This window comes from Salvelinus alpinus, chromosome 28 (assembly GCF_045679555.1).
Source record: "Salvelinus alpinus chromosome 28, SLU_Salpinus.1, whole genome shotgun sequence".
Lineage (NCBI taxonomy): Eukaryota > Metazoa > Chordata > Actinopteri > Salmoniformes > Salmonidae > Salvelinus > Salvelinus alpinus.
In genome coordinates this window covers 22,209,253-22,230,443 of record NC_092113.1, presented here as the reverse complement: position 1 = coordinate 22,230,443, position 21,191 = coordinate 22,209,253, and the positions used below count along the sequence as shown (strand labels likewise).

General features: G+C 43.3%; 1 protein-coding gene across 6 annotated transcripts in view; it reads left to right on the top strand.

The window, feature by feature from the left end:
* The window catches only part of LOC139557417 (vitamin D3 receptor A), an 81,058-nt gene extending 60,878 nt beyond the window's left edge, over positions 1-20,180 (top strand). For all 6 annotated transcript variants that reach the window (XM_071372194.1, XM_071372199.1, XM_071372195.1 and 3 more), the window contains 6 exons: positions 5,744-5,928; positions 6,152-6,251; positions 6,869-7,052; positions 16,254-16,408; positions 19,339-19,455; positions 19,626-20,180. In XM_071372194.1, the coding sequence (XP_071228295.1) occupies positions 5,744-5,928; positions 6,152-6,251; positions 6,869-7,052; positions 16,254-16,408; positions 19,339-19,455; positions 19,626-19,879 (995 nt within the window). In that variant the 3' untranslated portion in view covers positions 19,880-20,180. The remainder of the gene's footprint in view (positions 1-5,743; positions 5,929-6,151; positions 6,252-6,868; positions 7,053-16,253; positions 16,409-19,338; positions 19,456-19,625) is intronic.
* The last annotated feature ends 1,011 nt before the right edge of the window (positions 20,181-21,191 follow it).

Here is a 21,191-nt window from a genome sequence, read left to right as displayed (position 1 = left end):
GATATTAACAATATCCTGACCCAGAGTATTAACACCCTAGAGTCGATGTCCGCACCCCAAGAAAATAATTTAAATCTTCTGTTTGGGAACATTTTGGCTTCACAGATTACAATGGCGATGGACAGAGTTGTGGATAAAACGTTAACTGCATGTCGCCACTGCTCAACGAGAATATCCTATGCAGTGGCTTGTTGTCGGCCACTCACAAGTCAAAGCGAAACTACAGTCATAGAGCCTCCCTGAGTGGCAAAGCAAGTTACAAGATTATCTAATCAATGGAAAATGAATTAAAATGAAAGATTTGCTACAACAACCAAGAGCCAACAGGTACGCTGCTACTTAATAATCTGAATGGAGGTGTTATTTGGATCTGTAGGACAGGGAGAAAGCGCATGACGCCTTAGTTAGACTAGCTAGCTAGCTTCTCTCGGTTTGATGCACAAAACAGGTACCACATAATCATATTGAATGATAAATAACCTAGCTGTGACAAACTAGAAGTTAGTACACTAGCGCGAGTCTGCTTGGTATGGTTGGTTGCTGTCTCTCCCTCATCCTTGCTCCTGTATCACTCGCTCACATTACTCACACCACAAGGCCCCTCTTACACCTGCTAGAGCGTCTCTCCCTCGGACTTTATCAGCTCTGTTAATAAAGTAGCTTACAATTTCACATCTTTTAAAGTTGCTGCTTCCCTCACTGCTCTGACCAGGTCTCTCACCTTCTCTCCTCTTTCTCTCCTCTCTTTCTCCCCCTCTTTCTCTCTGCTCTCCTTCTCTTTCACTCTCTCGCCTTTCTCTACTCTTGCTCTCCTTTTCCCTCCTATGTCCTTCTCCCTCTGCTCTCTTACTCCTTTGCTCTCATTTCCTCTCCTTTTATTTCTCCTATTTATACTTCTTTCTCTCTCCTCATTCGCTCGTTCTTTCTCCCGCTCCTTCCTCTCTCTCTCGCTCCTTCCTCTTTCCCGCTCTACTTCTCCCGTTTCTCTCGCCTTCTCACCTCTCCCTCATTTCTCTGCTCTCTCCTTTCTCATCTTTCTCTCTCGCCTTCTTCTTTCTCTCTCCTTTCTCCTCTCCTTTCTTTTTTCTCTTGCCTTCTCCTTTCTCTGCTTCTCTATCTTTCACGCTCCTCTCCTCCTTTCTTTCGCTCTCCTTCCTATCTCCTCTTTCTCTCTCCTTTTGTTCTTTCTTAATCCTCTCTCTCTCACCCTGCAGCTCAGTCCTCTGCCATGTCGATCCAGGCATGAGGCTAATTAATAAATATGGACAATTTTGTGGTAAACAGCTCAATTTTCTGGCCTCCGCTGTCTTACACTTCACCGCTGTGCCATCCAAACAAAAAGGCACTGTGAAATACTATCCAGACAGCACACCAGACGATTGCTGGTGAACTCTGGGAAATTACCGCACGCTTGCCTGGCTGCGGCGGCGGTCCTTCTGACTATGCCATTCTAGATGGGCTACTCGGTGTCCCATTCTGGCCTGATGTCAGCCAGGCAGCAGTAGTAAAATAAGATTCTATCATAGAGTAAAGCTGGTCCAACTCTAGTTCTGAACAGTGTGGCTGTATGTTGTTGTCTCCATTGTTGATAATCCTTAAATATGGCAATAGATTAAATAAAATGTTTAGCCACAGTGGAATAGTCCAATAGGTAGCTACAAGCTAGCATATAACACAAACCAGATGCCTGGTTGTGGTTAGTCAGCTCCTAAAGTCTTTTGGTTTTATCACCTACATCATGTACGTTTCCTTCAATCTGCTGTTCAATGAAGACTATTGGCAAGTGATAGACATAAACATAAAATGTATTTTACCACAGCTGCTGTTAATGGCAGACAAACTTGGTTTAGCAGGAATTCGATCTGTCCATGTGTGAAACAGGCAACATTTTTTTTACTGTTGCGTAACACATTTTCTGAGGGTGGTAAAAGCCATTTTTTGGTGTGCAGGAGTTTGTAGAAAACATCATGCACGACAAGATTGCCCTGCCATGAAGATGATTCACATTTTGTGATGGGGGGGAATCGATACAGTTGCATATTGGGGTGTTATTTTTGACGATATATTGTATCGTTTTGACAATCACAATATAATTTTTGCGCTAGTTGGCTGTACCTGCAACAAAACTCCCATATTTTTCCTTCATAGAGAGCCAATTTGTTTTCAGCACTTTTATTTCCATGACTGAGAGACTAGTTTTCTCATATTGTATCTTGTCCATGTGCAACACACATATGGTGTTTGGAACATCAAATCAAATTTTATTAGTCACATGCGCCGAATACAACCTTACAGTGAAATGCTTACTTACGAGCCCCTAACCAACAATGCAGCTTAAATTTTTTAAAAGTAATTCAAGAGCAGCAGAATCGCATTAAAATAACACTATTGAATCGCAATACACATAGAATTGTGAGAATCGCAATACATATATCGGCACCTAAGTATTGTGATATCTGGTTAAACCTGGTTAAATAAAGGTGAAATAAAAATAATATACCGTGACGTCCCTGACAATTCTGAGCCCTATTCACATTCAGGAAATGTCCTGGTCGACCTAGAGTAGTTTGTTCTTTCGACCAATCGATTGATCTACATTTTTAAACGTGTATTTTTCCCTATATAGACACACCCTATGTGTTATTTTATTAAAACGTATATTGTCATTGCCAACTATGTTAAAATAGCCTACATAAAGCCAACAATAATAAACCTTGCAGCCTGCAGGTAGAAAATATCCTGGTAAAAACATTGGCTACACATGGCCTGAAACATGGAACTTGGGTCTGGCCTGAAGCTGGCACTAGCAAACTTGCAACATTTGTATAAAATATTCTGGGCCCTCAGTTTCCTGCCCAGTGAGCTCCTGACATAGCTGTAGGCTATTTACGCCAGGGATAAGAAGTAATCGGGTAGGCCTATTTTATGACGTTTCCACCAGATAAGAGCAATACTTTTTTCTCCTTTCACGCCGAGTGGTTACCAAGAGAGCTGGACAGATATCAGATCCCCAAATGGGCACACATTTGTGCGCAAGCCAGGTAGCCTGGGCATACTTCTATGCATAATCAGTTGCGCGTCCTTACTCAACATTGACAGGAGCACCACAAACAAAAGTCAGTGAATATATTGACAACTCCTAAATGGAATGAAATAAACCAACTTGCTCCTCACAAGTGTAGCCTAGGTTGTGCGGTCCTCGAACAACGTGTTCACTCCGACAATGACAACGGTAAAAGACTAATAATATATTGAATGCATTAACAGAAATTACCGTAACCAAACAAACATTGTAGATTAGAAAATTATAGGAACGGTCAATGTTGGTGTGCCATCCCCGCGGCCTCCACAATGGATTAGTCCACTGAGCCAGGCATGGATCAGACGGGTGTCTTGTGTCCCATTTTAAAATAAAAAAATAAAAAATAAAAATACAGTACCAGTCAAAAGTTTAGACACACCTACTCAAGTGTTTTTCTTTATTTTTACTATTTTCTGTATTGTTGAATAATAGTGAAGACATCAAAACTATGAAATAAGACATATGGAATCATTTTGTAACCAAAAAAGTGTTAAATCGAAATATATATTTGTGATTCTTCAAAGCCACCCTTTACCTTGACAGCTTTGCACACTCTTGGCATTCTCTCAACCAGCTTCACCTGGAATGCTTTTCCAACAGTCTTGAAGGAGTTCCCACTCTGGTCCAACTCATCTCAATTGGGTTGAGGTTGGGTGATTGTGGAGGCCAGGTCATCTGATGCAGCACTCCATCTCTCCTTCTTAGTCAAATAGACCTTACACAGACTGGAAGTGTGTTTTGGGTCATTGTCCTGTTGAAAAACATATGATAGTCCCACTAGGTGCAAACCAGATATGATGGCGTATCGCAGCAGAATGCTCTGGTGGCCATGCTGGTTAAGTGTGCCTTGAATTCAAAATAAATCACAGACAGTGTCACCAGCAAAGCACATCATCACACCTCCTCCATGCTTCACGGTGGGAACCACACATCCGTAGATCATCCATTCACCTACTCTGCGTCTCACAAAGACACGGCGGTTGGAACCAAAAATCTCAAATTTGGACTCATCAGACCAAAGGACAGATTTCCACCGGTCTAATGTTCATTGCTCGGGTTTTTTGGCCCAAGGAAGTTTCTTATTCTTATTGGTGTCCTTTGGTAGTGGTTTCTTTGCAGCAATTTGACCATGAAAGCCTGATTCACGTAGTCTCCTCTAAACAGTTGAGATGTGTCTGTTACTTAATCATTTGTTTGGGCTACAATCTGAGGTGCAGTTAATTGACGATGTCTGAGGTTGTTAACTCTAATGAACTTATCCTCTGCAGTAGAGGTAACTCTGAGTCTTCCTTTCCTGTGGTGGTCCTCATGAGAGCATGTTTCATCATTGTCTTAAAGTAATGATGGACTGTCGTTTCTCTTTATCTGTTCTTGCCATACAATGGACTTGGTCTTTTACCAAATAGGGCTATCTTCTGTATACCACTCCTACCTTTTCACAACACAACTGATTGGCTCAAACGCATTAATAAGGAAAGAAATTCCACAAATTTAACAATGCACACCTGTTAATTGAAATGCATTCCAGGTGACTACCTCATGAAGCTGGTTGAATGCCAAGAGTGTGAAAAGCTGTCATCAAGACAAAGGGTGGCTACTTATATGTTTTACACTTTTTTTGGTTATGATTCTGTTTGTTATTTCATAGTTTGGATGTGTTCCCTATTATTCTACAATGTAAAGAAAACCCCTTGAAGGAGTAGGTGTGTCCACACTTGACTGGTACTGTATATATATATATTAACAACTGCTCGACTAAAATAATCTTGGTCGACCAGCACCCTATCGATCAAACAATCGATCAGTCGACTAAAAGGAGTCAGCTCTATTTTGTAGTTGTTAGCCTCTGTCTGGTGCAGTTCTATTTTGTAGTTGTTAGCCTCTGTCTGGTACAGTTCTATTTTGTAGTTGTTAGCCTCTGTCTGGTGCAGTTCTATTTTGTAGTTGTTAGCCTCTGTCTGGTGCAGTTCTATTTTGTAGTTGTTAGCCTCTGTCTGGTGCAGTTCTATTTTGTAGTTGTTAGCCTCTGTCTGGTGCAGTTCTATTTTGTAGTTGTTAGCCTCTGTCTGGTACAGTTCTATTTTGTAGTTGTTAGCCTCTGTCTGGTGCAGTTCTATTTTGTAGTTGTTAGCCTCTGTCTGGTACAGATTTGATTCATCTTCTAGTTTTGGTGTATCAACTCATTCCATGGAGGGCTGCAGGTTTTTGGTTTTTCCTTTCAATTAAGACCTAGACATCCAGGTGAGGGGAGTTCCTTATTAATTATTGATTTTAATTCATCAATCAAGTACAAGGGAGGAGCAAAAACCCGTGGACACTGCCTTCTGTGGAATGAGTTTGACACATGGTGTATTGGCATGTCAAATTATTGTCTGTCAGATTAGTTTGAGAAACAGCACGGCTCAGATTACACTGCAGCACTCGTGGTGCTAATGGTATTCTCCTTGGAAGATTAGAAGCCTACACATTCTAGAGTCTCTCATAGCTAGCTGCTGTTTGTGTGAAGAAAACTATCAGCAAGTGACAGTCACTTAACGAGCACGGTTGTCAGTAGATCTGAGGCTCCTGTGTGAGGCAATCAAGCTAGCTGTGTTCTTCTCTCTCTCTCTCCCCCACCGCTCCTCTTCTCACCCGTCTCCCCTTCGCCTCTCTCTGCCCCAGTCATCCTGACAGATGAGGAGGTGCAGAGGAAGAAGGACCTGATCCAGAAGAGGAAGGAGGAAGAGGCGGCGCGGGAGGCCTTGAGACCTAGGCTGAACGACGAGCAGAGCCAGGTCATCGCCTCATTGGTGGAGGCCCACCACAAGACCTATGATGACTCCTACTCTGACTTCTCACTCTTCAGGGTCAGTACTGGTCAAACAACTATTTCTCGCTCTCACGTTCTCATTTCTTTTGCAATATTGTTTTTATATACTAAATCACAGATATTGCATGATGTTAATGTAATGTTTTGCCATTCTCATTTCAAGTGATTATGGGTCTGTTTTATCAATCACTTCTATGTGCACGTTCCAAGACAAATCAAAATATGTTGCATTATGTTAATTGTATGTGTTGTGTTTGCAGCCCCCAGTGCGAGAGGGCCCAGTAACACGCAGTGCCAGTCGTGCAGCCTCCCTTCACTCTCTGTCAGATGCCTCCTCAGACTCCTTCAACCACTCACCAGGTGAGGGACACATGCTCACGCATGCACACGCACATATAGCACTCGTACACACAGTATACATGCACCACAATCACATTTTCCATTAGCCGGATGTGTTGGCATTAAACGTCTCAAAGGTCTCCTTACAGTGATAGGGTAAAACCAAAGGCTGTAACTTGGCTGTGGAAAAATTCACAATCACACACCACGCCAATGTTTGTTACACAGCTGCTGTGTACCATACATTTGCTTTTATAAAATGCCTGCCTGGGTGTCTTTTTGAAAAATCTCTCAAACATACTGTTCAGGTGTACCAAGGTTCTTTAACAACACGTGTGTCCCTGCCTTACTCCTACACTACATAATGGCATAATTGGCTGCAGCCTTTTGTACCTTTCATTGTAAACCTGTTGCTTCTTTTAGCAACCATTTGTTCACATTCCCCATGAACTATTATATTTCTGCTCGCTCTCTCTCGCTCTCTCGCTCTCTCGCTGTCTCGCTCGCTCGCTGTCTCGCTCTCTCGCTCGCTGTCTCGCTGTCTCTGTCTCGCTCTCTTTCTTTCTCTCTCTGTGTCTCTCGCGCTCTCTCTGTGTTTCTGTATCGCTCTCTCTCTCACTCTCTCTCTGTGTATGTAGAGTCTGTGGACACCAAGCTGATGAACTTCAGCAGTCTGTTGATGATGTACCAGGACAGTGCAGGAAGCCCAGACTCCAGTGAGGACGATGGCTCCAAGCTCTCTATGTTGCCCCACCTGGCTGACCTGGTCAGCTACAGCATCCAGAAGGTCATCGGCTTCGCTAAGATGATTCCTGGCTTCAGGTGGGACTCTAGCATATTGTGTGCCTACTAGGTGTAGGGTGGAGTTGCCCTTAGATTCTGGTCTTAGTTCAGTTTTGTGTTTTCCCCCCACTAATGTTAAAGGTTAGGATTGGGGAAGTGGACGCTGATCCTATATCTGTACGTAGTGGAAACTTCGCCCAGGAGCCTTAATATAGTACATTAAAAGGATTGTGTAGGACGCATGATTGCTCCACCATATATCTTTAATTAGGCCATTACACAACAACCTTTCAATCTGAAATTGGATCTTAGTCAGGCTTCTACTGTCCATTAAGCTTGTAATAGTTATTTGTGGGTGGATGACTTCGGTAATTGCATAGCTACATGCTTTGGTACAGTGTGTTATTATGTGTGTTATTAATAAAGACCTATGGTTCAGTGGTATTCCTGGAATACACTGGAGCAGAGTGGGTGCAACGCCAGTTCAATGAAGGTTCCCTATCCATCTGCTCCCCAGATGCACAGTGCATTCAGAAAGTATTCATACTTCACTTATTCTACATGTTAGCCTGAATTCAAAATGGATAAAAACATTTATTTTTAATTTTTTACCTATCTACACACAATAACCCATAATGACAAAGTGAAAACATGTTTTTAGACATTTTTGAAAATGTATCTATCTAATTTACGTAAGTATTTACGCACCTCAGTCAATACTTTCCCGAAGCACCTTTTTCAGAGATTACATCTGAGTCTTTCTGGGTAAATTTCTAAGAGCTTTCCACACCTGGATTTTTCAACATTTGCCCATTCTACTATTTTCCAATTTATTCAAGCTTGTCAAGTTGGTTGTGGATCATTGCGAGACAAACATTTTCAGGTCTTGCTATAGATTTCCATGTCAAAACTTTAACTTGGCTATTCACTGTTTAATTGGTAAGAAACTCCAGTGTAGATTTGGCTTTGTGTTTTAGGTTATTGTCCTGCTGAAAGGTGAATTCATCTCCCAGTGTCTGTTGGAGGGCAGACTGAACCAGGTTTTCCTCTAGGATTTTGCCTGTGCTTAGGTCCGTTCCATTTTTTTTTTATTTTTTTTTAAAGACTCCCCAGTCCTTAATGATTACAAGCATGCCCATAACATGATGCAGCCACCACTATGCTTGAAAATATGTAATGTGTTGTATTGGATTTGCAACAAACATAACACTTTGTAATCAGGACAAAAAGTGAATTGCTTTGCCACATTTTTTGCAGTATTACGTTAGTGCCTTGTTGCAAACAGGATGCATGTTTTGGAATATATGTATTTTGTACAGGCTTCCTCCTTTTCACTCTGTCAATTAGGTTAGTGTTATTTGGTAACTACAATGTTGTTCAACCATCCTCAGTGGTTCTTCTATCACAGCCATTAAACTTTGTAACTGTTTTAAAGTCACCATTGGCCTCATGGTGAAATCCCTGAGCGGTTTCCTTCGTCTCCAGCAACTGGAGTTATTTTTGTAGTGACTTGGTATATTTCTACACCATCTAAAGTGGAAATGTAATTAGCATTATAATAAATATCCGCAACAAAATCTGTCTAAACTAGTTATGTTTTTTTGAATGAGCTGCGTCTCAATCCACCGCAATCGCAAATGGCGGCCTTTCACATCTTTTTATTTTTATTTTTTATTTCACCTTTATTTAACCAGGTAGGCTAGTTGAGAACAAGTTCTCATTTGCAACTGCGACCTGGCCAAGATAAAGCATAGCAGTGTGAACAGACAACAACACAGAGTTACACATGGAGTAAACAATAAACAAGTCAATAACATAGTAGGGGGAAAAAAGGGAAAAAAAGAGAATCTATATACAATGTGTGCAAAAGGCATGAGGAGGTAGGCAATAAATAGGCCATAGGAGCGAATAATTACAATTTAGCAGATTAACACTGGGGTGATAAATCATCAGATGATCATGTGCAAATAGAGATACTGGTGTGCAAAAGAGCAGAAAAGTAAGTAAATGAAAACAGTATGGGGATGAGGTAGGTAAATTGGGTGGGCTATATACCGATGGACTATGTACAGCTGCAGCGATCGGTTAGCTGCTCAGATAGCAGATGTTTAAAGTTGTTGAGGGAGATGAAAGTCTCCAACTTCAGAGATTTTTGCAATTCGTTCCAGTCGCAGGCAGCAGAGAACTGGAAGGAAAGGCGGCCAAATGAGGTTTTGGCTTTAGGGATGATCAGTGAGATACACCTGCTGGAGCGCGTACTACGGGTGGGTGTTGCCATCGTGACCAGTGAACTGAGATAAGGCGGCGCTTTACCTAGCATAGCCTTGTAGATGACCTGGAGCCAGTGGGTCTGACGACGAACATGTAGCGAGGGCCAGCCGACTAGAGCATACAGGTCGCAGTGGTGGGTGGTATAAGGTGCTTTAGTAACAAAACGGATGGCACTGTGATAAACTGCATCCAGTTTGCTGAGTAGAGTATTGGAAGCTATTTTGTAGATGACATCGTCGAGGATCGGTAGGATAGTCAGTTTTACTAGGGTAAGTTTGGCGGTGTGAGTGAAGGAGGCTTTGTTGCGAAATAGAAAGCCGACTCTCGATTTGATTTTGGATTGGAGATGTTTGATATGAGTCTGGAAGGAGAGTTTGCAGTCTAGCCAGACACCTAGGTACTTATAGATGTCCACATATTCTAGGTCGGAACCATCCAGGGTGGTGATGCTAGTCGGGCGTGCGGGTGCAGGCAGCGACCGGTTGAAAAGCATGCATTTGGTTTTACTAGCGTTTAAGAGCAGTTGGAGGCCACGGAAGGAGTGTTGTATGGAATTGAAGCTCGTTTGGAGGTTAGATAGCACAGTGTCCAAGGAAGGGCCAGAAGTATACAGAATGGTGTCGTCTGCGTAGAGGTGGATCAGGGAATCGCCCGCAGCAAGAGCAACATCATTGCTATATACAGAGAAAAGAGTCGGCCCGAGAATTGAACCCTGTGGTACCCCCATAGAGACTGCCAGAGGACCGGACAACATGCCCTCCGATTTGACACACTGAACTCTGTCTGCGAAGTAGTTGGTGAACCAGGCAAGGCAGTCATTAGAAAAACCGAGGCTACTGAGTCTGCCGATAAGAATGTGGTGATTGACAGAGTCGAAAGCCTTGGCCAGGTCGATGAAGACGGCTGCACAGTACTGTCTTTTATCGATGGCGGTTATGATATCGTTTAGTACCTTGAGCGTGGATGAGGTGCACCCGTGACCGGCTCGGAAACCGGATTGCACAGCGGAGAAGGTACGGTGGGATTCGAGATGGTCAGTGATCTGTTTGTTGACTTGGCTTTCGAAGACCTTAGATAGGCAGGGCAGGATGGATATAGGTCTGTAACAGTTTGGGTCCAGGGTGTCTCCCCCTTTGAAGAGGGGGATGACCGCGGCAGCTTTCCAATCCTTGGGGATCTCAGATGATACGAAGGAGAGGTTGAACAGGCTGGAGATAGGGAGTGCGACAATGGCGGCGGACAGTTTCAGAAATAGAGGGTCCAGATTGTCAAGCCCAGCTGATTTGTATGGGTCCAGGTTTTGCCGCTCTTTCAGAACATCTGCTATCTGGATTTGGGTAAAGGAGAAGCTGGGGAGGCTTGGGCGAGTAGCAGCGGGGGGGGGGCGGAGCTGTTGGCCAGGGTTGGAGTAGCCAGGAGGAAGGCATGGCCAGCCGTTGAGAAATGCTTGTTGAAGTCTTCGATTATCACGGATTTATCGGTGGTGACCGTGTTACCTAGCCTCAGTGCAGTGGGCAGCTGGGAGGAGGTGCTCTTGTTCTCCATGGACTTTACAGTGTCCCAGAACTTTTTGGAGTTAGAGCTACAGGATGCAAATTTCTGCTTGAAAAAGCTGGCCTTTGCTTTCCTGACTGACTGCGTGTATTGCTTCCTGACTTCCCTGAACAGTTGCATATCGCGGGGACTATTCGATGCTATTGCAGTTCCCCACAGGATGTTTTTGTGCTGGTCGAGGGCAGTCAGGTCTGGAGTGAACCAAGGGCTATATCTGTTCTTAGTTCTGCATGTTTTTAACGGAGCATGCTTGTCTAAGATGGTGAGGAAGTTACTTTTAAAGAATGACCAGGCATCCTCAACTACCCGGGCCAGGTCGATTAGAAAGGCCTGCTCGCAGAAGTGTTTTAGGGAGCGTTTCACAGTGATGAGGGGTGGTCGTTTGACCACGGATACAGGCAATGAGGCAGTGATCGCTGAGATCCTGATTGAAGACAGCAGAGGTGTATTTGGAGGGCAAGTTGGTCAGGATAATGTCTATTAGGGTGCCCATGTTTACGGATTTAGGGTTGTACCTGGTGGGTTCCTTGATGATTTGTGTGAGATTGAGGGCATCTAGCTTAGATTGTAGGACTGCCGGGGTGTTAAGCATATCCCAGTTTAGGTCACCTAACAGAACAAACTCTGAAGCTAGATGGGGGGCGATCAATTCACAGATGGTGTCCAGGGCACAGCTGGGAGCTGAGGGGGGTCGGTAAGCAGGCGGCAACAGTGAGAGACTTATTTCTGGAGAGATTCATTTTTTAAATTAGAAGTTCGAACTGTTTGGGCATAGACCTGGAAAGTATGACAGAACTTTGCAGGCTATCTCTGCAGTAGATTGCAACTCCTCCCCCTTTGGCAGTTCTATCTTGACGGAAAGTGTTATAGTTGGGTATGGAAATCTCCGAATTTTTGGTGGCCTTCCTAAGCCAGGATTCAGACACGACAAGGACATCAGGGTTGGCAGAGTGTGCTAAAGCAGTGAGTAAAACAATCTTAGGGAGGAGGCTTCTGATGTTGACATGCATGAAACCAAGGCTTTTTCGATCACAGAAGTCAACAAATGAGGGTGCCTGGGGACATGCAGGGCCTGGGTTTACCTCCACATCACCCGAGGAACAGAGGAGTAGTAGGATGAGGGTGCGGCTAAAGGCTATCAAAACTGGTCGCCCCGAGCGTTTGGGACAAGGAATAAAAGGAGCAGATTTATGGGCGTGCTAGAATATATTCAGGGCATAATGTGCAGACAGGGGTATGGTGGGGTGCGGGTACAGCGGAGGTAAGCCCATGCACTGGGTGATGATAAGAGAGGTTGTATCTCTGGACATGCTGGTTATAATGGGTGAGGTCACCGCATGTGTGGGAGGTGGGACAAAGGAGGTATCAGAGGTATTAGGAGTGGAACTACGGGCTCCATTGTGAACTGAAACAATGATAACTAACTCGAACAGTATACAAGGCATATTGATATCCATCTGCGGTGGAAGGTGGCCAAGCTACAGTGGTGTTTGTTCCGAAAATCGGTCTTCTCATCAAAACATCCGAACGGTTTGGCCTACGTGTCACACACACAATGGTGTTCTCCATTTTGCTCTACAACCCCCACAAGCGTCACGGGACTCTGACAACTTCTGTCTGTAGCGTCCGAACAGTTTGGGCTACACCAGGGGTGGGCAAACTTTTTGACTCGCGGGCCACAATGGGTTCTAAAATTTGACAGAGGGGCCGGGCCAGGAGCATTTGGAGGGAGTGTTTGGGCCGGATATACTAAAGCATTAAATGTAGTGTGTGCAAACCTCATAGCACAGTAAGAACACTACAACCCAATTTATTAACTGTCTTTCAAAGTGCGCCATCTATTGGGGAAACGTGGGCATTGCAGGGAAAGGGGAAAAAAAGGAGGTTTTTACTATAATTTGGACAAGTTCGGCGGGCCGGATTAAAAAGCCTAACGGGCCGTATGTGGCCCGCGGGCCGTAGTTTGCCCATGTCTGGGCTACACACTAATATGACCCCTCTATGGAAAGGTGAGACTTCCACCAAAACGTACGTTGATTGTTTTGCTCTAGGATGCCCACAAGCCTCACAAGACTTGTCTGAAGGTAGCACGGTAAAAAAAAATTTTTTTTTTAATTTAGCACTTTGTTAAATATGGTTCAATGTTTAAAAAAAATACAAATACATTCCTGATCGTACTTATATAAGAAAGCTATAGGACACTTTAAAACAACATTTTGATTACATTTTGTGCTGTTTTTTCGTGTATGAATCCGTTAAATTATTATATCAAATTATATTTTATATTTGAGATTTTTTTTAAATAGCCACACTTTGCCTTGATAGCTTTGCACACTCTTGGCATTCTCTCAACCATCTTCATAAGTTAGTCACCTGGAATGCATTTTAATTAACAGGTGTGCCTTGTTAAAAGTGAATTTGTGGAATTTCTTACCATAATGCGTTTGAGCCAATCAGTTGTGTTGTGACAAGGTAGGGGGGTATACAGAAGACAGCCCTATTTAGTAAAAGACCAAGTCCATATTATGGCAAGAACAGTTCAAATAAGTAAAGAGAAACGACAGTCCATAAGGCTGTAATGTAACAAAATGTGGGGGAAAAGTCAAGAGGTCTGAATACTTTTCCCAAGGGGTTTTTATGCACATCCAAAACTTGATTAGTTTAATAAAGTTTTGGTGATTAAGACTTATTTCAAAGAGGTGTCACAAGCCAAACCCTTATCGATAGTCTTGGCTACTTGAGTCCGACGCAACGGATATACTGCTTTCTCAGGAACGGGCCAAAATCCCTTCATTTGCGTGAACAAAAGATGGAGAAAAGGGGGGGGGGGGGGGGGTTTCGGGCTGCCTTCTGAGAATTCGTAGGCGAGTGAGTAAACTCCCATTCATCTGTTCTATTGGCCAACGTGCAATCATTGGAAAATAAAATGGATGACCTATGATCAAGATTATACTACCAACGGGACATTTAAAAACTGTAATATCTTATGTTTCACCGAGTCTTGACTGAACGACGACATGGATAATATAGAGCTGCCGGGATTTTCCATGCATGGGCAGAACAGAGAAGCTAGGTCTGGTAAGACGAGGGGCAGGGGTGTGTGTCTTTTTGTCAATAACAGCTGGTGCGCAATGTCTAATATTAAAGGAGTCTCGAGGTATTGCTCGCCTGAGGTAGAGTACCTTATGATAAGCTGTAGACCACACTATCTACCAAGAGCATTCTCATCTATATTATTCGTAGCTGTCTATTTACCTCCACAAACCGATGCTGGCACTAAGACCGCACTCAACCAGCTATATAAGGCCATAAGCAAACAAGAACATGCTCATCCAGAAGCGGCGCTCCAAATGGCCGGGGACTTTAATGCAGGGAAACTTAAATCCGTTTTACCTCATTTCTACCAGCATGTGCAACCAGAGGGGGAAAAAACTCTAGACCACCTTTACTCCACACACAGAGATGCATACAAAGCTCTCTCCCGCCCTCCATTTGGAAAATCTGCCCATAATTATATCCTCCGGATTCCTGCTTACAAGAAAAAACTAAAGCAGGAAGTACCAGTGACTCGCTCAATACGGAAGTGGTCAGATGACGCGGATGCTACGCTACAGGACTGTTTTGCTAGCACAGACTGGAATATGTTCCGGGATTCATCAAAGGGCATTGAGGAGTATACCACATCAGTCATCGGCTTCATCAATAAGTGCATCGACAACATTGTCCCCACAGTGACCGTACGTACATATCCCAACCAGAAGCCATGGATTACAGGCAACATCCGCATTGAGCTAAAGGCTAGAGCTGCCGCTTTCAAGGAGCGGGACACTAATCCGGATGCAAACAAGCAAAGCGTCAATACAGGATTAAGATTGAATCCTATTACATCGGCTCTGACACTCGTTGGATGTGGCAGGGCTTGAAAACTATTACGGACTACAAAGGGAAACCCAGCCACGAGCTGCCCAGTGATGTGAGTCTACCAGACAAGCTAAATGCCTTTTATGCTCGCTTCGAGGCAAGCAACACTGAAGCATGCATGAGAGCACCAGTTGTTCTGAACGACTGTGTGATAACGCTCTCGGTAGCCGAGGTGAGCAAGACCTTTAAACAGGTCAACATTCACAACCTCTCCCTGACTGAGTCTGTAATACCTACATGTTTCAAGCAGACCACCATAGTCCCTGTGCCCAAGAACACTAAGGTAACCTGCCTAAATGATTACCGCCCCGTAGCACTCACGTCAGTAGCCATGAAGTGCTTTGAAAGGCTGGTCATGGCTCACATCAACAGCATCCTCCCGGTTACCCTAGACCCACTCCAATTCGTATCGGCACCCCGTGTATATAGCCGCGTTATTGTTACTTTTTTATTTAAAAAAAAAAATATATATAATTTTTTTACTCCTATTTATTTTGGTAAATATTTTCTTAACCAACAGTGCAGTTCAAAAAAGTTAAGGGCTTGTAAGTAAGCATTTCACGGTAAGATCTACACATCTACACACATTTTGAATCAAATGAAACGAAATGGGTAAGAAACGTTATTTAGACTTCGGCCTCAGAAAGCATTCATGGCTGAATCCTGTATTTGTGACGAAGGGTTAGATCACAGGTGTAAACAGATCTCCATTTCCAGCCATGTCAGTCAGTGTTGCATGTATTCAGGATTCCCATTGTGTCGGACGATCTGTTTAGAATAACCTGGCTGACTGTGTGTTAGCCTGACAGCCTTTGTTAGTGTGGCTCATGATGACTCATCATAAGAAGGGAATAGGCACAGAGTCAGAGCGGATAGAGTTTCCCGTTCATTTGGTGTTAACCTTCGTACCGGTGTGTGAATATGGAAGGTTGGATGAGGTAAAGCCTGTGTGCTCATGCCTCCAATAGCAACATTTAAGTGAAGCACACGCTGCAGTGCACTATGGAACGCTGTTGTCCCGGTAACCATAAAATGCATTGTACCAACTGTCCTTTCCGGTCTCCCCCTCCCTTAGAAAATTCTAGAAAACAGTGCTCATTCATCTGTGTGTACAAAAAATTGAAACGAGCAAAAGATGGCAATTAAATATTTGTTTAAGTCAGACAATGAGGCAATTCCAGTTTCAAGGATAAGAACTACTTTGTTTAGTTTGGAAATAGAAGAATGACATCGCACAATGTGCTGTAAGATTCCAGCCTTTGATTGTTGTTATGCCGATTCCCTCATCTTTTGGTACCAATGAAACACTGTCTTTACGTCTCTGCCATCAAATCTGGAATGAATTTTACATTGAGAGAAATAGGTTGCTATTGCCACAGTTTCTCATCAGGTAAAATAAAAGCAGATAAGGCCCTCTGTGTCTGATGCGATGAGGGGTGAGGGCACCCTGTCAATCTGCATGTTTGGCTCAATACATGTATTGTGTGTTTCCAGAGGGCTGACTGCTGAGGACCAGATCGCCCTGCTGAAATCCAGTGCCATCGAGATCATCATGCTGCGTTCCAACCAGTCCTTCAACCTAGAGGACATGTCCTGGAGCTGTGGTGGTGGTCCTGACTTCAAGTACTGCGTCAACGACGTCACCAAGGGTGAAATACATGTACACACACACACTCTACACACTGTATGTACACTCCCCTCTGCATGTTTAAATTTGGCTCTATACTCCAGCTTTTTGGTTTTGAGATCAAATGTTTCATATAAAGCAACTGTGCAGAATGTCACCTTTTATTTTAGGGTATTTTCATATCTGTTTTACCGTTTAGAAATGGAAGCACTATGCACAGTGCATTTGGAAAGTATTCCGACTCCGTGACTTTTTCATTTTGTTACGTTATACTTATTCTAAAATGGATTAAATAGTTTCCTCATCAATCTACACACACTACCCCATAATGACAAAGCAAAAACTGTTTTTTAGAAATGTTTGTAAATTTCTAATTAAAAAAAATATATGAAATATAACATTTACATAAGTATTCAGACCCTTTACTCAGTACTTTGTTGAAGCACCTTTGGAAGCAATTACAGCCTCCAGTCTCTTGGGCATGATGCTACAAGCATGGCACACCTGTATTTGGGGAGTTTCTCCCATGCTTCTCTGCCGATCCTCTCAAGCTCTGTCAGGTTGGATGGGGAGCGTCGCGGCACAGCTATTTTCAGTTCTCTCCAGAGATGTTTGATGGGGTTCAAGTCCGGGCTCTGGCTGGGCCACTCTAGGACATTCAGAGACTTGTCCCGAAGCCACTCCTGCGTTGTCTTGGCTGTGTGATTAGGGTCGTTGTCCTCTTGGAAGGTGAACCTTCACCCCAGTGTTTCTGAGCGCTCTGGAGCAGGTATTCATCAAGGATCTCTCTACTTTACTCCGTTCACCTTTGCCTCGGTCCTAACTAGTCTCCCAGTCCCTGCCGCTGAAAAACATCCCCACAGCATGATGCTGCTGCCACCACCACGCTTCACTGTAGGGCTGGTGCCAGGTTTCCTCCAGATGTGACGCTTGGCATTCAGGCCAAAGAGTTCAATCTTGGTTTCATCAGACCAGAGAATTTTGTTTCTCATGGTCAGAGTCCTTTAGGTGCCTTTTGGAAAACTCCAAGCAGGCTGTCATTTGCCTTTTACTGAGGAATGGCTTCTGTCTGGCTGCTCAACCATAAATGCTTGATTTGTGGAGTGCTGCAGAGATGGTTCTCCCATGTCCACAGAGGAACTCTGGAGCTCTGTCAGAGTAACCATCGGGTTCTTGGTCACCTCCCTGACCAAGGCCCTTCTCCCCCGATTGCTTAGTTTGGCCGGGCGGCCAGCTCTAGGAAGAGTCTTGGTGGTTCCAAACTTCTTCCATTTAAGAATGATGGAGGCCACTGTGTTCTTCGGGGACCTTCAATGCTGCAGAAATGTTTTGGTACCCTTACCCAGATCTGTGCTTCTACACAATCCTGTCTCGGAGCTCTACGGACAATTCCTTCAACCTCATGGCTTGGTTTTTGCTCTGACATGCACTGTCAACTGTGGGATCTTATATAGACAGGTATGTGCCTTTCCAAATCCAATCAATTGAATGTACCACAGGTGGACTCCAAGTTGTAGAAACATCAAGGATGATCAATGGAAACAGGATGCACCTGAGCTCAATTTTGAATCTCATAGCAAATAAATGTAAATAAAAGTATTTCTGTTTTTTATTTTTAATACATTTGCAAACATTTCCACAAACCTCTTCGCTTTTTCATTATGGGGTATTGTGTGTAGATTGACATTTTAGAATACGGCTGTAACATAACAAAACAACAGAAGAATTCGTAAGTATTTGAACAAATTCACTTATAGTGTATTAAATTAGTCAAGAGTTTAGTATTTGGTCCCATATTCATAGCACACAATGATTACATCAAGCTTGTGACTCTACAAACGTGTTGAATGCATTTGCTGTTCGTTTTGGTTGTGCCCAATATAAAAATTAATGGCAAATAAGGAATTCTCATTTTGGAGTCACTTTTATTGCAAATAAGAATAGATGATGTTTCTGAATGCTTCTACATTAAAGATGCACTATACAGAAATTGCTCCACCATTTCTTTGTTGCTAAAATTCGAATAGTTTTTACAAATTTTTGTTTGTGACGAAAATTCATTGTACCATGTAAACCGCTGTGAATTATATTTTCCATAAAGAAATATAGTATTTTCTGCTGTTAAGCTGGTGTACAAACCCGAAAGTAAAAGACGCAAAAACGAAACCTAAGAACGGGAAATAGAAATAGCGCACATAAAACAGATCTACCGCTCCTTAGACTTGCTTTCAATGAGAATGACAGACAGATCTATAACACACTGTTCTAAGTTGAATTTTGTCGGGTCGCCCAAAAACGGACATATTGCAGCTTTAATGTGGATGCTGCCTTGATTAGGAATAGTTGAGCAATAAGGCCCGAGGGGGTGTGGTATATGGCCAATATACCACGGCTAAGAGCTTTTCGGCACAACGCAACACGGATGAGTGAGAATGTTAGAGGCACAAAGACCATACCCCCCCCAAAAATGCTAACCTCACCTGTTATTGGTAATGGTGAGAGGTTAGCATTTTGGGGGTGACATTTTCTTTATTATTTTGGGGTATAATGATCATTATTCAAGATTCATTCATGATTATCCCTAATCATGGCAGCATCCACATTAATGTCCACATTTAATTTTTCAATAAAAGTGACTCCAAAATGACACTTATTCACCATTCAGTTCCTATTGGGCAAAGCATAATACAAAGCACAACCAAAACAAACTGCAAATGCATTCAACAAGTTTGTAGAGTCACAAGCTTGATGTAGTCATTGTGTGCTTGGAATATGGGACCAAACACTACACTTTGACTACTTTAATACACTAAGTGAATTTGTCCAAGTACTTGGTGTACCTGGAGTATCGAGACAAATGTAAACATTTTAGCTTCACTGTCCAAATAAATATGGAGTACCGTGTCAAACCACATGAGCACACACTTACCCACTGTCGGCCCCTCCCTGTAGCGGGTCACACTCTGGACCTGTTGGAGCCACTGGTGAAGTTCCAGGTGGGCCTGAAGAAACTCAAGCTCCAAGAGGAGGAACACGTGCTGCTCATGGCCATCTGCCTGCTGTCTCCAGGTATCTACCCGTTTGCTGTCATGTGTGCTTGTTGGTGTGCTTTGCATGCTTTTGTACATGTTTGTGCGCACATGTGCAGCATCTGTTTGTATGGTGTTTTTGTGTGCATTCCCCTCTCTCCACCCCTCTTTTTAAGGGCCTCTCTCTCCTCACTTCTCCCCTCCCTGTAGATCGACCTGGGGTGCAGGATCACGCTAAGATCGAGGTTCTCCAGGACCGTCTGTCGGAGGTGCTCCAGGCCTACATCAGGGTGAACCACCCAGGAGGACGGCTGCTCTACGCCAGGATGATCCAGAAGCTGGCCGACCTGCGCAGCCTCAACGAGGAGCACTCCAAGCAGTACCGCTCGCTGTCCTTCCAGCCAGAGCACAGCATGCAGCTCACCCCGCTGGTGCTGGAGGTGTTTGGGAGCGAGGTGTCATAGCAGCCCCTCTGATCCCTCCCCATGAGGGACCCCCTAGATGGCATTGAGTTGCTGGATGGAAGGTTCAGCGATGGAAGGGTATCTGAAGGGGGATAGCCGAAAGGACCTGATAGTCACACTGTCAAAGAGAAGGTTTTGGGGGGTTAATTAGGGGATAATGGGTAAAGAGAGGAGTGAGGGGCTTTGATAAGGTTGGAATTTCCCATTGATAAGAAAAGGGAATTTCAAACAGAATGTATTTATAAATATATATACATACATAAGCTAATATCTATATAAAAAAAAAAAAAAAAAAAAAAAGGTTATTTCGATTAAAAGAAATGGATGAGTAATCTAATGTATATTATAGGATATGTAGGCCCTATTTGTGTGCATATGAATGTGTGTATGTGTTGACATGGTGTTTCAATTGTAAAAAATGAAATGCATGCATACAAGCATACACGCACAGACACACCCCGAGTAGAGTGTGAAGGGCCTTCTATTTTTGAAGTTTGTATATTGAATGACCACAAGAGGGTGTTGAGCACAGGCTCTGACTGAGTGTTTAGTAGTGGGACTAACATCTGTGTTTAGGTAACAATTAATGGATCGGTTAATGTGTAGGCTACACGGAATATGTGTGGAAAATCTGGAAACTATTTGGATCTGTTGCCCCCTTCAAAATATACACATTTGCCACTCTAAAAGCTCTTGCCTTCATAAGAAGAAAGAGCAATATGTTTTGGGGTCATTTTCATTATGGATTATTGGCTCGCTAAAATGAAATGAGCTAAACTAACCTAGTAAGGTGGCTAACGGCCATGCCGAGAAGTTAGCCTTTGCTAAATACATATGTACAGTTGAAGTCGGAAGTTTACATAGACCTTAGCCAAATACATTTAACTCGGTTTTTCACAATTTCTGACATTTAATCCCAGTAAAAAGTCCCGGTTTTAGGTCAGTTAGGATCACCACTTTATTTTAAGAATGTGAAATGTAAGAGAATGATTTCTTTCAGCTTTTATTTCTTTCATCACATTCCCAGTGGGTCAGAAGGTATACACTCAATTAGTATTTGGTAGCATTGCCTTTAAATTGTTTAATTTGGGTCAAATGTTTCGTGTAGCCTTCCACAAGCTTCCCACAATAAGTTGGGTGAATTTTGGCCCATTCCTCCTGACAGAGCTGGTGTAACTGAGTCAGGTTTGTAGGCCTCCTTGCTCGCACACGCTTTTTCAGTTCTGCCCACAAATTCTCTATAGGATTGAGGTCAGGGCTTTGTGATGGCCACTCCAATACCTTGACTTTGTTGTCCTTAAGCCATTTTGCC